Genomic DNA, 16,414 nt, shown 5'->3' with positions numbered 1-16,414 from the left:
GGGGCCCGCGCAGGTGGCGGCCCGCGCTCCCTCCGGGGCGGAGTTGGTGGCCGCCCGCGAGTGTGCAAGGGGTCAGGGCGGGTGACAGCGGTGGACAAGTGCGTGAAGAGCAAACTAGTTCACCTTTGCGACCAAACCGCTTGGGGTGTAATGGCGAAGGGAGGGCGGGGGACGGCGGAGATGGGAACCCGGTACCTTCTGGCTTTTATCGTGGCTGTTTAACGTGGATTCTCTTTTGGGGGGAAGAGGGATTAGAGAAACTATCATTGAGAAGTCAGTCTTAGTGGCGAGGAGACAGAATTTTTCGAATTAACTGGATTAGGGGTATAGTCGTGTATTAAAGGTATGAGTGGGCATAAGTGATATTTAGTAAAAGTATTTGCTCAGAAGTGTCAGTTTTCTTTTAACCGACGTTGCGGGCTCCAGTCCCGCTTCTACAGAGTTAACCTTGGTTTGGTGGTGTGGGTAATTCTAATCTTTGGGATTAGTATTTTCACCTGCATCAGATTTGCTTCCCTAATTAGATCCTAATTGTATTGAAATTTACATTCCTTGCGTGCACCCTGGTGAGGCAGTGATGGGAGGCTGAACGTTTCGTAAAGAGCAACAGGCCAGGGATTTTAAAATGCCTTCAAATCATTCATTCGTTCAGCATGTCTTGATCAATAGCTGCTGCTGATGCGTCACACGTGAGTCTCCCTTGGATAGCTGAAGAGTTGATGGCATTATTTAGTTTTTAATAGTTTTCGAAAATGTGATGTATCCTTAAAGATAATTATTGGCAGAACCAACTGGTCAGAAGCAGACCAACTTTAGAATATTATTTAGACATGGGTAAAAATTACGGAAGAAATCTTATTTATTTCACAAGTTGTTGCAGAAAGAAGTACTGTTTTTATTTGCTCATTCTGTTAAATTCCAGTGGAAGTTTATTTATTTTAATATTTATAGTACACAGTTGCTTTGCTGTGCTTTAAGCAGACCTGTTAATGGAAATCAAGGTTAACACACACATGTATATGAATAATATGCACATACATACGTAAGGATATGATTACTTGCAATATGAAAATTCTCTTTCCTTTTACAAAAGGCTTGCAATATGTTGAACTCCTCCCTCAGAGAAAATGTAATAAAGAGTCCTGATTGGTCTTTAGCCATGTGTCATTTTGGAACAGGATCAACCTTTCTCTGCTTCAGTTTCCTCATCTATGCTAGTAGGAAAATATCTGCTCTCCTAGGTTGCTACTGTGAGCCTAGGAGAATTAATAGTTGTGAAATTGCTTTACAAAGATCAAAAGGTTATATTTGTGTGTGAGAGTAACAGCTTCCTCTTCATTTTTGAAATGCTTTATCTGCGCATCTCTCACGGCATTTATTCTTTCTGCCTTGCATTTAGGTACCTACTTGTCTTATCTCCTCTTGAGGACAGGAGAAGCCCTTCTCTGACTTTTAAGGCACTGCCAGAGGGTATTGACACAGCAAATGTTTATTGTGTGGATTAACATTGTATTCTAATTAGAAAATTGTGTTCACAGTTATAGCTTACAACTTACGGAGTATACCTGCTGATCTGCTGTCACAGATCTGTGTAGCTGTGATCCTCTTCATGACTTCTGAGGAATAAATGTTTTTAACTGGGTGTCTTGCTGGACTTCATATAGTAAAACGTAAGAATTTGGCCTGCCCACCTATTTTTTTGAAAAAGTGTAGAATGCTAAAAATTAACTCTTTCTTTGAATTCAATTGAGTAAAATTTGTTCCAAGGCTAAGTACAGATTAGTCAAGTTTTTCTAAGCTTTTTTTTCTTCTAAATTTTGTGGATTGGAGAGTTTGTTTTGCCATTTCTATCTTTGGGAGAAAGTAGAGGCTTTTAAATAAGCCAGGGATTGATGTAGGTTAATGTCAGGCTGTTTCTTACTCAGTTTTTTGTGTGTTTGTTACTCAGTTTTAATTGTATTTTGTAATCTCTCTTAACTGAAATTTCAAATCCGTAACTCATGTTTGAGGATAATAGAGATCTCGAATACTTAGTTATTTCCATGTGTTCATTTACTTCAGAGATTGAGTTTTACTGGAACGCAGTACAAAGTAGTAGTAAAGGTTGGTCAGAATTTATTATGTACGGACTTATGTTGTGTAGTTCGTTCACTTGTTCAGCCTGTGTGGCGTGCCTCATGTTTAGGGCATGTTACTAAGTGCTATTAAAGTATAAAGTTGACGGGATCAGTTATGTGCACAAAGAACTCAGTCTATAGATTGTCTGATACTTTGTTCTTTTCAGGTTTCAGGATGCAAAAGTACATTCAGAGAGAAGGTTAAGGAAACATTGTCTTTCTCTCAGAACTTCCTTAGGAGTATTGAAAAGCTACCAGAGCTTCTGTCATGTAGCAAGAACTGTATGTAGAGCATCTGTTGTTTATTTTGGTATTCTTGTGGTGGTGGTTTTCCTTGAATATTTTTACTCTTCTACCATTTTTTCTATCCCAGAAGCTTGTGTGGTCAAAATATTACTTGGATATTACTTGGATTGTTTTCAGATACAACCTGCTTTTTTGGGGGGGAAGGGGATTTCCTCTTTGCATGTGAAAATGAGAGCATACAAAGCCATGAGGGTGTTGGGGGAGTCTTCAGGTTGACTCTTTATGTGTGCTGCTGTTACCGTCACTTAACAGTAATCTCAAAGACAAATCTAAGTTGGTTAAAACAAAATGCTCATTATTTATAGAATTATAGAATATAGAGTCATGTAGGTTAACCAGTTGTGTTTTACTGGTGAGTATACCGAAGGTCAGTGAACGGAACAGATCTGGCCTGAACTGTTGCTATTGGCCAGCAGCAGAATCCAGTCCTCGGCCGTCCAGAGTAGCTCCTGCTGTCACACTATCATCAGGGGATGATTCGGTGTGAAGGTTGACACAACTGAAAACAAAAATTAGGGAGTGGGCTGGAGAATGAGCGGTCAGTCACTCAGCTGAGATACTGAATTTGAGTTCAGTAATATACCTCCTTAACTGTACATTTCTGCAGTGAAAAGATAGTTTGAAAAAAATTGGTATTGATCTATATCAGTAATATGATCACTGGGAATTACTAGTTTCATTTTTAATCTGTTATGATGAATATCTTCTTAAAAAGGCCTTTAAGGTTATCTGGACCTACTGACATTTCATGGAATTTAAGTGTTACTGTGATGGAAATTTTATTATGCCAGTGGTTTAGAGACACAATTTGATAGGTTAGGTTATGTATCAGTTATTGCTTGCTTCACTTTCAAACTGCTACTTTTTTTTAAGTTTGAGAAGCTTCAGTTGTTAATATGAAAGCGTAGATAAGTAATGTGAACATGAACTGTCTTTTTAATGTCATGTTGAAAAGCTTCATATATAATGTTAGTTTTCTATAGGTACTCATGCCATAAAATTTATTTTAAAGGAAAAGGCATAGTTTTCTTTTTAAACTAATGTCCTCACATGAATACTGAAGCATGATATGTTTGTGTGTTTTAAATTCCATTTGGGCTGTTAAATAACATGCCTGTTTTGGGTTGTGTTAAGAAGGGTTGTTTTTTCCCATTCTGTGCTTTTTCCAGAATGCTGTTTCCCTACCTTACAGTTCCATACTACCACATATGTATATTGCTGATTTTTTGAGAGGTATTTATCACATACCACTTCATCCAGGAAGTCTCCTTGCTCCTTCCTCTTGTCTGAAGATGACTTCTTTTGGTCTGAAAATTCTTAATACTTTACTTAAACCTCTGTTATAACATCATAGTTACTTATATACATGTCCATTTAATCCCTAGTAGAGTATACCATAAGCCCCTTGTGGACATGTCTATGTCTCACTTATTTTTTGATCCTTCTTCTGGCCCTGCTCCCAGAATAACTCTCTGTTCTTGAGAAAGGTGTAGTAAGGATCTGCTGAATGTATAAGAAGGAGCCTGGAGGTACTTGGTGCAGCTGTGGAAGCTGGTGGATATACACATGTGGGAACTTGATAATGAACAGTTTTTGGAAATTAATAAACAGGTAGAAACTCACCGGTGTCAGGTAAAACATGTGTTATCAGTGAATTATTATTAAACCATTTCTTAAAATATTTCTCTTGAATTCTTGGGAGAAGGAGTAAGTGGGGAATTAGTTCATCTCAGATTATTTGTATTTCCAGATAATATTAGAACAAAAATGTGTTAACTTAAATATGCAGGGGATTTTTGAGTTGTTTTGGTGCTAGGGAAAAAATGTGAAGTAGGAATGGTGGGTTTACAGGATTACTATAAAATCCCTTTGAAGGGATCTCTTTGAAAGAATACTACTTGATTAATTTTATGTCAAAAATTAAATTTTTGAGTAGATTAGTCAAGATAGAAGGAAGAGAAGAGTTAAGATTACTCAATTACACATAAATCGAAATTAAACCAGAATAAATTGAGGTTACATTTTTCTAGGAAAATTTGACTTGTTAGGAGGGTCACCTTTATGGTTATAGGTTGCACCTCCCTCCCATACTTTAACTGATAAGCTGTTTTCACATTTTTGTTGTCATGCATGGTTTAGAGTCAGTAGTCTGTTTTTGGCAGTTCATTTCCCTTGGCAGTAGCATATGGATTTGTATAATTTTGAAATTTTTGTTCTAAGTAGTAATCATCATGACTTTGAACTTTTGTTCAAAGACATTTAATGTTGTATTACTTTTGATTAAGTTCTTTTAATTCAGCTTCGAATAACAATGACTTTTCTGTATTTGAAATGAAACCAAAGCTTGTGCTTTCTAGGAGTTACAGCCTAAAATACACACAGTGTAAATATGCCAGAAGTAGGGAGTGTGTAGTCCATTAATGGTGTGTGTCTGTGTGTGTGAATGGGGTGGGGCATAAACTGAGCAGGAGGGGAGGGGTAGAAGGAGAAGTTACACTCTATTTACACAGAACCATTTTAATGAGTGAAGGAGGATATGTTATTTTGAAGTCTTTTCTGTTTATTATAAGCAATACATTATTTTTACAGAAGTTCAACATGGAAGTTTTAAGATATAAAGAAAGTGAAAGCATCAATTCTTAGATGTAATTTGCTAAGTGTTATGTATTCTTTCAGGTTTTTTCCCCATATGTTATGTTATGAGACCTTAATATGCTCTTCTGCTATTCCTAGTTGGTGTTTTTAGAGCTACTTTGGTCATTAATAGCTACATAGTATTCCACTTATGAAAGAAGACAGGTGGGTTTCCCTTGTGGTTGAGATGGTAAAGAATCTGCCTGCAGTGTGGGAGACCTGGGTTCAATCCCTGGGCCTGGAAGATCTGGAGAAGGAAATGGTAATCCACTCCAGTATTCTTGCCTGGAAAATCCCATGGACGGAGAAGCCTGGTAGGCTACAGTCCACGGGGTGGCAAAGAGTCGGACACGACTGAGTGACTTCACTTTCACTTTCAGACCCTGACCAGCACTGAAAATTACTCTTTAAAATATTTTGTCAATTTAAGAAGTGGGGAAAAAAGTGATTCTAATTGGCCTTTTATCAATCACTATTGTTGTTGAACATTTTTTAAATGGAGGGAGTTGTATTTCTTTTAGAAATTATCTGCCTTTATTTTTGATTATTTTTTGGTTGGATTATTGGTGTTTTTCGGTTCTTTAGGTATTAGGGTGTTTACATTTTTCATATTTGTGCACACCTCCTATCCCCCACCCATCCTTCTGTAGTATTCTGTAGTCAGGTATAGTCAGCTGCAGTATTATGTAGTAAGTATTATTACCTGTAGTATTCTGTAGTATTGTTAACTATAGTATTCTGTCGTCAGGTATAGCCCGCTGCAGTATTGTGTAGTAAGTATTATTATCTGCAGTATTCTGTAGTATTATCTGTAGTATTCTGTAGTCAGGTATAACCAGCTGGGATTGTGCTGGTTCTGTGACCTTGGGCACATTACTTCACCTCTGTAAGCCTTAATTTCCTTGTTTGTAGAAGGAAATGGAGATAATGTAAACGATATTTAACATAGAGACTGGACAAGGTGAGTGTCTTGGTCTGTATACGACTTTCGGGTTTCATGATCTACTTAGACCTTCCTCACTCTAAGATTTAAAATATTCATCCATCTATTAAACTGAAGAAGCAAAGTGAGAAGTATTAAGTCTAGTATGCCACTGCTTGTTTTAAAGAGGAAAACTAATGGATACACATTTGCTTTTATATCATAGAATGTTTATGAAAGAAAACCCAGGACACTAGTATTGTTGGTTGTTGTAGGAAGGAGAGCTAAGTGACAGAGGCATGTGAGTGAGAGGAAGACTTGACTGGATACCTTTTCTGCATTTTTAAAACAAGTCCTCAGATTTTAATTTTTAAAGGTTTCTTTTTCTCTTCAGTTTTCTTTTCCTTTAAAAAAAAAAAAAACAACTTTGAATTTTTGGGCTCCATCTGGAATTTATTTCTAGTATAGGAAATGAGGTAGACATATATTCTGGGGGGGATAGGAAGTGTGTATGTTTTTTCCCTGAAATAACCAGTTGTGTTCGCACCATTTGGTGAATAATCCAGCCTTTGCCCCAGTTACTAGATTTGTGCCTTTTATCATTTGCTAAATATACTTAGAACTTTTTCTTGGTCTCTTGTTATATGTTATGATATTCTTTAAATTACTATTTTATAGTTTTTATACTGATAGGGTTAGTCGTCTGTTCATTGCTCTCTCTTTTTTTTTTTTTTTTTTTCAGACTTTGACAGTTCTGGTCTGTGTATTCTTCGGGATGAACTTTAGAATCATTCTGTGAAGTTCAAAAAGAAATCTTGCTGAGGTTTTTATGAATAGTGATTGGCAGTATTGAATTCATGGGCTAATTTTAGGAAAGTTGACACCTTGTGTACTTCCTGTTATAGGAGTCATAGGAATAACTCCTATCCTGTTATTCAAATGACTTATGTTCTTCAGTAGATTTTCAAATTTTCCTTCAAATAGGTTTGCACATTTCTTACTTCTTTTGTCCAACAAATGTAGTAAGGAATCAAGCAGAGAGTTTATATTCTAGTGGGGGAAATAGAACAAATGAATGCATTTCAGATTATGATTAGCCTATAAAGGAACAAAAGGGTAACTGAAGGGTGGCTGGGATAGGCCTTTCTGAGAAGATGGCATTTGAAACTGAGACCTAAGTTTGAGGAGTCCTAGGCCCCACGGCGAGCCAGGAAGAGCATTCCAGGCCGAGAGTACAGAAGGACAAAGGGCTGAGGCCTGGCACCAGTGAGAGGCTGGAGGGAAGCTCGAGTTGCGGCCTCATGAGCAGTCAGGGAGGAAGAGGCCAGTCAGCAGGGGCTCCTGGGCCACTGTGAGGAGTTCTGGTTCTGTCTGTAGTGAATGGCAGCCCCCACGGAGTCTTGAGCAGGAGAGTGACATGTTCTGAATGATGGTTTAAAAGACTAAATTTAGCTTTTTTTTTTTTTTTGACATTTGGCTTTTTGAGTGGAGAAAGTGTTGAAGTGGGAAGTCTGGTTAGGATGAGACTGGGGGTAGTGGGGCTGGAGAATCTTGGGAGGCTGTGGGTGGGGGCATGAAGGAAGGGTAGGACTTGCTGTTGGAGTGAGTGTGTTGAGAGCTAAGAAAGAAGTTAGGTGGGGAGCCATGTGGGAGAAGAAGAGATGGCCGCTACCTTCACAGGTCTCTGGTTTTGTTTATTTTTTGTTTGCATTTTTTTTGGTATAGAATTCAGTACATTTACAGACAAGGCAGTGGCAACCCTCTGCAGTACTCCTGCCTGGAAAATCCCATGGATGGAGGAGCCTGGTGGGCTGCAGTCCATGGGGTTGCTAAGAGTCGGATATGACTGAGCAACTTCACTTTCACTTTTCACTTTCATGCATTGGAGAAGAAAATGGCAACCCACTCCAGTGTTCTTGCCTGGAGAATCCCAGGGACGGGGGAGCCTGGTGGGCTGCCGTCTATGGGGTCGCACAGAGTTGGACATGACTGAAGCGACTTAGCAGCAGCAGTACATTTAAGTCAGTTTCTCATTTACCCTTCTTTCTTTTAGTATCTACCTTAGAAGTTGTTCGTTAGCCCTGTTTTGTGTTGCTTCCTAACCTTTACAGCCTCTCTTAGTGGGAGGCAGCAAAAAAACGTGATCTTTAAGATCACCCTGAGATAGGAAACTGTCTCGGGGAAGCTCCTCAGCCTCGCCAGAGCTTCACTCAGGAGAATCGTGGAGCTTGTGGTTTAGGTGAGCGCATGCTCACCACTGCTAGTTCTCTGCCTGCGATGCAACAGAGACTTGGTAAGTGGCCACCTTATTACTCTCCTTGAGAGTTGTCTTGATTAATCCTGGTCAAGCAGCTAAAGTGAAAGCGTCTAATCTCAAACCTCTGTTCTTTGTGTTAATGGAGGAGAGGGTTGCAAATAGTTGTCCATTTTGACTTTGAAATATATTAATTTTCACGGCAGGAGTGAATGTTGTCAATTTAGAGAATTAGGTCAGTACAGTGCAGCCACATGGCAGAGTCCTCAGCTCCCCAGTGCTGTCTCCTGCCGCTCACTGTCTGGGGAACCTTCTCCCTTCTCGCCTTGGTAGGGATAGAGTAGTGGTGGTGTTTTCATTTCAGAATTACCTATTGAACATCTGGAATCTAAGATTAATGAAATGATTATGCCCATATTAATGCGTTCCTCTCAGTGCCCTACTTTATTGGGCGTAGGGTAGTCTAAACTAAAAGGTCTTTTGCTTTAGCTCCCCTTCATCTGTCTTCAGGTGAGATGTCATTATGTCAGAGAGGCCAAAAATAAAACACGATTGTCAATGGCATTCCCCTAGAGTAGCTTCTTTCCCTAGAAGGAAGAATGTTCTAGATTATTTTACAGGAGAAATCCTGTTTGGTTGGGCACCAATGACAGAGCTCACTGGGATGGTTTCTAGCTATCTTCTCTCCTGGAGGCTGGACCAGAGATAGGCTCAGATGGGCTTTCTCAGAGGTAGTTGGGTACCTCAGGGGGCCATCTTAGCCTCTCCTTGCCTAATGTGCATTTGGAGTTGGGCTGAGCTGAGCTGCTTTGTGAGAATCAGTGATACCTGATTTACCTCAGTTTAGAATCGGCGTCTGTGGTGTCATAGAGGTCATTCCCCCGCCACACTTTTGTATCAGAAAGTGTTATTTGATCCTTTAAAAGAAAATTGAATTGTGTACGTTATAGGGTCCTTTATCTGCTTTGGTGAAATACGGACTTCACCTCTGTTGTGACTCTTGGTGAAGACGTTCTTGCTCATCTGAAGAGGCGTCTGCAGTCCTGCCACAGCGAGGTATATTTTTAGCACTTTTTCCAAGATAGCCGAGGCCACCTTGAAAACCTATCCAAGTACGTTTTGGTTATGCAAAGATTGTAGGCCAAAAGCCAGGAGTTCCTGGGGAGAAGGAAATTTTTTTTTTTAGGGTTGCATTTGAAATCTAATTTTGCAAGATAAGTTTCCTGTTGAGTCAATTTTTGTGTTTGTGAGTGTGTGTCTTTATTACATTAGTATGGGAAGATTCAAAGGAAATTTAATAGACTGACTTCATTTTACTGTATTTTATTACCTGTTTGTGAAATATTGGAGGCTAGTTCTAAGTTTCTCTCTAAAATTCAGATAAAATGTGCTTCTGTCACTTACACAATGACATCTAGTTTTATTTTCACCCTAAAATACAATTAAATGTATTGATATGAGGGAGTTGCACATAAAACCTTGACCAGGTTTCTTAAACATTTCACAGAATTTTTACAGTCCATGAATTAAGCATGTAACTGAGTTAGAGTTTTGAAGCTAGGAACTGAGCTTAAAATTGGAAACTGCCATTTAAGGTTTTCCCTTCCCCTTCAGCCAGATTCTTTTATTTCAGTTGTTTGCAAACTGTCAGTGTTCTGTGGAAGGTGTCTTGGTGAGCCAGGACTGGAGTGAGGGTCAGAGGCGGGACGGGGATGAGGAGGCTGAAAAGAGACCTAGTTTCCCTGTTCTGTCTGAATCTGAGTATTTCTTCTTTGGGTATTTTATACGTTTGGCTTCCATGTAAGGTTTTGAGGAGATAGTGCTGGTTAAAAAACAAAAGGTCTGAACTATTGCTGTACATCTCATGGATCAGTTTTGAGGAAGGAGGTCAGCTCATAGTAGGCTGCAAATTGCAATTATTGTGACCAGAGGTGGGGCCCGTTTGACCCGTAAATTTGTATCCGGTAAGGGCTGATCTCTAGCTTTGCTGGTGTTCTGTTACCCACCTGTGTTGGGTCGATAGTAACTGACTTTATCTTTAAAGTATTTCAAGTTAAACTTCACTAAAACCACATCAGAAAACTAGGATGTCACGAAGGTTTGGTTATGATAAAAGGGAAACACAGACCAATTATTTTATATACATCTGAGTATGTGTTGTACTCAGGACTCAGCATTGCTGGAAATTAAAACAAAACAGCTTCAAAACACCACCATACAGCATAGATTTCTCGTCATGTAAGCCATTGTTGGAAAAAAGTTTGGATGACCTTGAGCTAAGATCTTTCCTTTTGCGTCTCCATTCCATTTATAGCTTTACTTACTTGGGATGTCTGAGTTGGAAGGAGAGCTCAGAGACCTCAGATCTCATAAGCAGGGGTGCAGATCAGAATTACTTGGAAAACATAAAATGTTTGTGAACATTCATACAGTGAAATGCATTACAGCAATAGAAAGAATGAAGGTCTTTATGAACTCATGAAAATGATTGTCAAGATGTGTTAAGATCTTATGTAATAAGAGCAAGATATTGGACAGTTACATATCCACCAAGGTCCCATTTATGTAGGGGGCAAAGTGTGTGTGTAGGCATTTTTAAAGGAGACTTTGGAAACTACCAACTTTGGTTGCCTTCTGGGAAGAGAACTGAGTAGAGGCTGGGGACAGGGGTGAGAAGATTTTCCCCTCTGTATTCTATGGTACTTTGAGAAACTCTGAGATCATGCATATAATATATATTCCCCAAAACAAAACCAAAACAACCTCCCCTGTCCCTGGCTGGCTTTTCCCCTTCCACTGGCAAGTGCGGGTGTATCGGAGGAGAGCGCTGCCCAGGTGGTCTTGAGGGTGGTCTTATCTATCTCAGCTCCTCAGAGTAGCTCACTCCCTGTGAGAAAGCAGCACAGCGTCACAGGAAACACTAGCTTCTCCCATTTTTGCCATAGATGATTGTGATATAGAGAAATTTTAAAATTTCTCTGTGCTTTCAGATTTCTTATCTGTAAAAATCAGTGTTAGTTGGGTAAACCTGAAAACCTCCCGATTCTTAGATTTTCTAACTTTCGTGCCTTGGACTTTGGCGGGAGCAGGCAGGAAGCAATCAGCTGGCTTTTGCCGTCTTCTGACCCATTCTGATGATTAAGGAGCATGAATGTATTTTTAAAAGCTTTAAGAAAGTGTAAGAGGGGAATATAGAAGAATATTTTTAAAATTTGGGGTAGAAAAGGTCTTCGGAAAGATGAAATGAGTTGGGAAGGCCAAAAGAAAATGTTTGTACCATGCAGGTCACACACATGGCCAGCAGAACCCCATGGCCTCGGTCACCTTCTCCCTCCCTCTTCCTCTGCCTCCTCACTTTGCCTTAGGGTTTCTCTAGTTTCTCTCCACTGAATGCTCTTGTCTTTTCAAGGCTTGGGCTCAAAAGTCATCTTAGAATATAATGTGTTACCCAAACTGGAACAGTCTTGAGAGGGAAATGGAACATGGTTAATAACTGCATGGGGACAGTAGTTGTAAATTGGGTGTTTCAGAAAATTGGGGCATGTGATCATCCTGGCTTTTTACCTGCCAGGCATGTCTCCCTTCCCCTTCTCCAATCCTGTCTTATTTATAACACTTTATCATAGTGTTTGTGGTTACTTCGTGTCTGTGTCTCCTCAAAATAAGATGCCTGTCTTGGTCCCGTTCTGTGCCCGCATTTAGAGCAGTGTTGACATACAGAGTATACAGCTCAGTAGATGTTTGCTGAATATGTACATGATGTTTCTGCCTTTAGCCTTAAATTCTTGTGAAGATATGATAGACATACATGAAAAATCAAGTGGTAGTGGTATATGTAAATTATACTTTTATAAAACAAAATGTTCTCTTTTATAAGAACTTTTTTGTGTCACGTAAGTAAAATTTTTCATTAGCTAAACTTTAAAAAATACTTATTTTTGACTGTGTCAGGTCTTGGTTGTGGCGCGCTCTCTCTGCAGTTGCAGCAGGTGGGCTCTATTTGAGGCATGTGGGCTTAGTAGCCCTGCGGCATGTAGGATCTTAGTTTCCTGACTAGGGATTGAACCTGCTTCTCCTGCATTGCAAGGAGGATTCTTAACCACTGGACCACCAGGGAAGTCCCTCATTAGTTAAACTTCTTACAAAACAATTTTCTAAGCTCTTGTATATTTAGGGCAGCTCCTTGAGAAACCGCCTCAAGCATTCATCTTGGATATGTCTATTGAATAACCAAAAGAATTCCTAGAAGCCGAGTTGCTGTGGTAGAGAATGTGCATATTTTCAGGGCTGATACTGCACAAATTGCTATTCTTCTTTAGAAAGCAATCTGTACCCAGTTTACCAACACACCAGTCATGTTGTGAAACTACCTTTTCCTCCAAACCCTCACCAACACTGGGCATTATTTTTTTAAATATTTTGCCAATTTGTTTTTTACTTTTCTTATCTTTATTCAGATTGCCTTCATTAATTTTATTTCTTTTGTTAATCCCATAATTCTATCATGTTCTCATGTTTTATATTTCTGTTGTGATCATTTTTTCTTATTTTCTTATATATATATATCTCAGTATATCTAAGCAGCCACTAATCTACTTTCTGTCACTATAGATTTGGCTGTTCTGGACTTTCATATGAAAGGAATCACAGTCATTGATGATTGGTGTCTTATACTTAACGTTATGTTTCAGAGTTTGTTCAATCTATAGCATGTATCAAGCTTTGTTTTTTTTTTTCATGGCAGAATAATAATCCCTTTTGTGAATATACCCGATTTTATCTATCAGTTCCTCATCAGTTGATGGACCTTACATTTAGAGTATTCCAAGGTTTGTGTAGTTATTTGGGGACTTGAGATCTTGTGATATTAAGATGTAAACACTTATTCCACCTGTATTAAGCAAAGAGGACTCACTGTGAGACTACGTAGGCAGTTGAACAGGAATCCGGGGAGAAGGAAAGAAGCACAGTACCTCCTCCTGGGAGCTGATTCTGGAACACAGTGTCAGAGGCAGTTCCTGGTGTGTCTCAGGGGCACCCCTGCTCTTTGCATCCTGTTCTGGCCCGTGTCTAGGCTGACGTCCTCCGCTCCTCTCCAACTGCTCTGACATGTCCTTTGGCTCATCTTCACTCCCACTCTGACCACTTGGCAATAACTGACCTTCTCAGTTCAGATACCTGGAGGGGAATCTGATTGGTACAACCCTGCCCCATAGAGTGGTTCACTTGACACAAACATTGGGTTGAAGCCACACTTTGACAGGGCCAGGGCCTCTAGGAGGAGTCAGGGACCTGGCGCGACCCACATCTGTGGCTGTCAGTCTGTCTGGAGACGACCTAATTCTCTAGGCCAGCGACCATCACACTTGCTGGTCTCAAGACTCCTTTTATACCCATAAAGATTACTTGGGACTCCAAAGAGCTTTTGCTTATGTGGATTATATATGTTGATATTTACCATATTAGCTATTAAAATGGGGAAATTCAAAAGATATTTATTTAAAAATAATATAAGCCCAAATGTTAATGTAATGTATTTTCCAAAATAAAGCAAAGTTTGAGAAGAGTGACATTGTTTTACATTTTTGTAGACTTCTTCAGTATCTGAAAAGAAGATTGCTTGATTCTCATTTCTTCTTCTGTGTTTTAGTCCTGTGATACTTTGTTTTGATGGAAGCTTATGAAAAAAAGCTAGCCTCATATAGATATGTATTTGGAAAAGGGAAGGGTATTTTGATAGCCTTTTAAGATAACTGTGGGTATTCTTTGATATCATACCCAAACCAGACAAGTGGTAAGGTTTATTACTGTGTAGAATTTGCAGCCATATCAGTAAACCTTTCATATTCTGTCATATTAAACATTTATTGGTTTGTCTTGCAACTTATTGTGGTAAAATGTTTTGACTTAAAATGTTTTATTTATGCATAATCTTATAATTCTGTATTGGTCATTTGGAAAATATTGATTCATTGAGTTATGCAGATCTTTAAATTTCATTGTGTAATATCAAAACCTCAACATTTGTTAATATCACCACCAGTCTTGCTGGAAAAGTCTTTAAATGTGGGGAAGCTGCTAGGCTAATGGTGGCGGATACAGGTTTTTTTGAAACTCTAATTTAAAAAAAAGGGGGCAGTAGTTTTCTTGAAGTGATAGGCTCTCGTTTTTCTTCCTTGAAAGCGTTTCTATCCCTAGTGTCTTCTTAGGCTGTCATTCTGGGGCCAAATTATTGAATAAAGACAATATTTCCTCTGCACAAACACCTAACCTTGTAACTATTCCTGAATCCTTTTAATAATTGACTTTTTACAGTTTTACAGCCATAGATTTTTGTTTTGTAATGTTTAATATTTGTGTCTCAGATAATTATTGAAAGAAAGGTATTTACTGAGCTGCTGCTGTGTGCTGGCTCCTGAGCTAAGATTTTATGTGTTCACTTTATGTAGCTACTGGTTTTATTTGTGATATGTTAAAAAACCTTCTTCTCAGTATAGAGGAAAAGACCCATTTCTGGTTTTAAAGCCCTTGTAACTTCTGTTATATTGAGTAAGTATTAATATACGGGAGAAAGCTTTTACTGATAATAGTGGTTTTGTTTATGCAGCTATGGTTATAAGTTATTAGAAGCACTCTTGGTGAGTTAGTTCTTATCATTTCTGTTTTTTCCCCATCCTGTACAGGTGATTTCCTAGAAGCATGATTGTTTGTTGCACTTGATCTCACAACCTGGTGAGGACATCCGTACTGATAATGTCAAGTTCAGGTTATCCTCCCAACCAAGGAGCATTCAGCACAGAACAAAGTCGGTATCCTCCCCACTCTGTTCAGTACACCTTTCCCAGCACCCGCCACCCGCAGGTAAGGAACAGACATCACGCAAATTGCACATGTATTCTATGTTTCTCTCTACTTTTCCTATGTAATACATTTGTTGATCAGAAACCAAACACAATTATATATATGTGTGTGTGTGTATATATATATTTAATGGCAGGAACCATTCTCAAAGGTTAAGGATTAATTATATTTATCTTCTTAGTGTGGCTTTATGCCAGATTCCAGGAGTTGGCCATGTCTCTGCTTCTGATGGTAGGAGTTGTTGATAGAGTGTCAATGACCTAGAGTTTCTAAGTTAAGACCTATGTTTATGTGCCAGGTTCTCGTTGAGCATTAAGCTGGATGGAAGACTTGGTGTCTTGAGTGAGAGCCAGGTCTTGAGCTTAGATTTTCTATGTGTGTGTTCATGTAGCTACTGGTATTATTTGTGACCTATTAAAGAACTTCTACCTTCTTGAGAGATTTGATAGTAGGAAGATGAGTTTGTGTGATTATTTTACCTTGTGAAAAAGATGAAATTACCAGCTTGGAGCAGGCCAGGGCCATGGGTGTAAGCTTTGAAAAAAAGAGATGGGAAGAGATGAAATGGTCATTAGTTTCACGTTTTTTGCAGATGCCCTTTTTGGTTGAGAAAGTCACTCTCTACTCTTCGCTGAGGTTCTTAACCGTGGTTAGGTGTTGACTTTGGGTTGTGTGTCCTTACTGCCTCAATGCTGTTCATCTGATTACTGATTTCCTAGCTTATTGTTGCTGCTGCTGTTTTTAAATCAACTTTGGGTTTAGTTTATATATAATAACATTTCATTGTATGTGTACGTTTTGACAGCTTCATACACCTATAAGACTACCACCAAAATGAAGAGAGAGAGCATTTCTGCCACCCCAGGAAGTTCCCTTTTTCCCTGTCCAGCTCAGGCCCCCTCCCCCACCTCCTACAGACCTCAGCTCCCAGGATACCCATCTGCTTCCCATCATGACAGATTCCCTTTGTCTTGAATTTCACATGAACGCTTTTGTCAGTGGCTTCTTTTCTGTCTCATATTTTTGAAATATATCTGTGTCTGGCACATCTTGGTAATTTCTTTTTATTGCTGGATATGGATATACCACAATTTGTGTATGTGTCCAGTCACTTAGTTTTCAGTGTACAGATCATGAACCTCTTTTGTCACATTTATTCCTAAATATTTAGTATTTTTGTTGGGTTGTAACTGGTACTGCTTTTTAAATTTCAGTTTTCAGTTCACTGCTGCTATGTATATTAATTTTGTATCCTGCAAAATTACTTGTTACTTCCTGCTTTTTTATGAATGCCCCAGGATTAACTGTGTAGATGATACT

General features: G+C 39.0%; 1 protein-coding gene across 14 annotated transcripts in view; it reads left to right on the top strand.

Moving 5' to 3' along the window:
• NCOR1 (nuclear receptor corepressor 1) overlaps window positions 1-16,414 on the top strand; it is a 115,126-nt gene that overhangs the window by 1,340 nt on the left and 97,372 nt on the right. For 7 of the 14 annotated variants that reach the window (XM_010842951.1, XM_010842950.1, XM_010842948.1 and 4 more), the window contains exons 1-2: window positions 1,752-2,399; window positions 14,917-15,094. In XM_010842951.1, the coding sequence (XP_010841253.1) occupies window positions 14,987-15,094 (108 nt within the window). In that variant the 5' untranslated portion in view covers window positions 1,752-2,399; window positions 14,917-14,986. Of the gene's footprint in view, window positions 1-1,750; window positions 2,400-14,916; window positions 15,095-16,414 lie in introns of those variants that run through there. The other 7 variants (XM_010842949.1, XM_010842956.1, XM_010842958.1 and 4 more) reach the window with 4 other exon arrangements.

The sequence above is a fragment of the Bison bison genome, unplaced genomic scaffold (assembly GCF_000754665.1).
Source record: "Bison bison bison isolate TAMUID 2011002044 unplaced genomic scaffold, Bison_UMD1.0 scf7180017864180, whole genome shotgun sequence".
Lineage (NCBI taxonomy): Eukaryota > Metazoa > Chordata > Mammalia > Artiodactyla > Bovidae > Bison > Bison bison.
The sequence above is the reverse complement of the archived record's forward strand: the minus strand, read 5'-3'. Positions and strand labels throughout refer to the sequence as shown.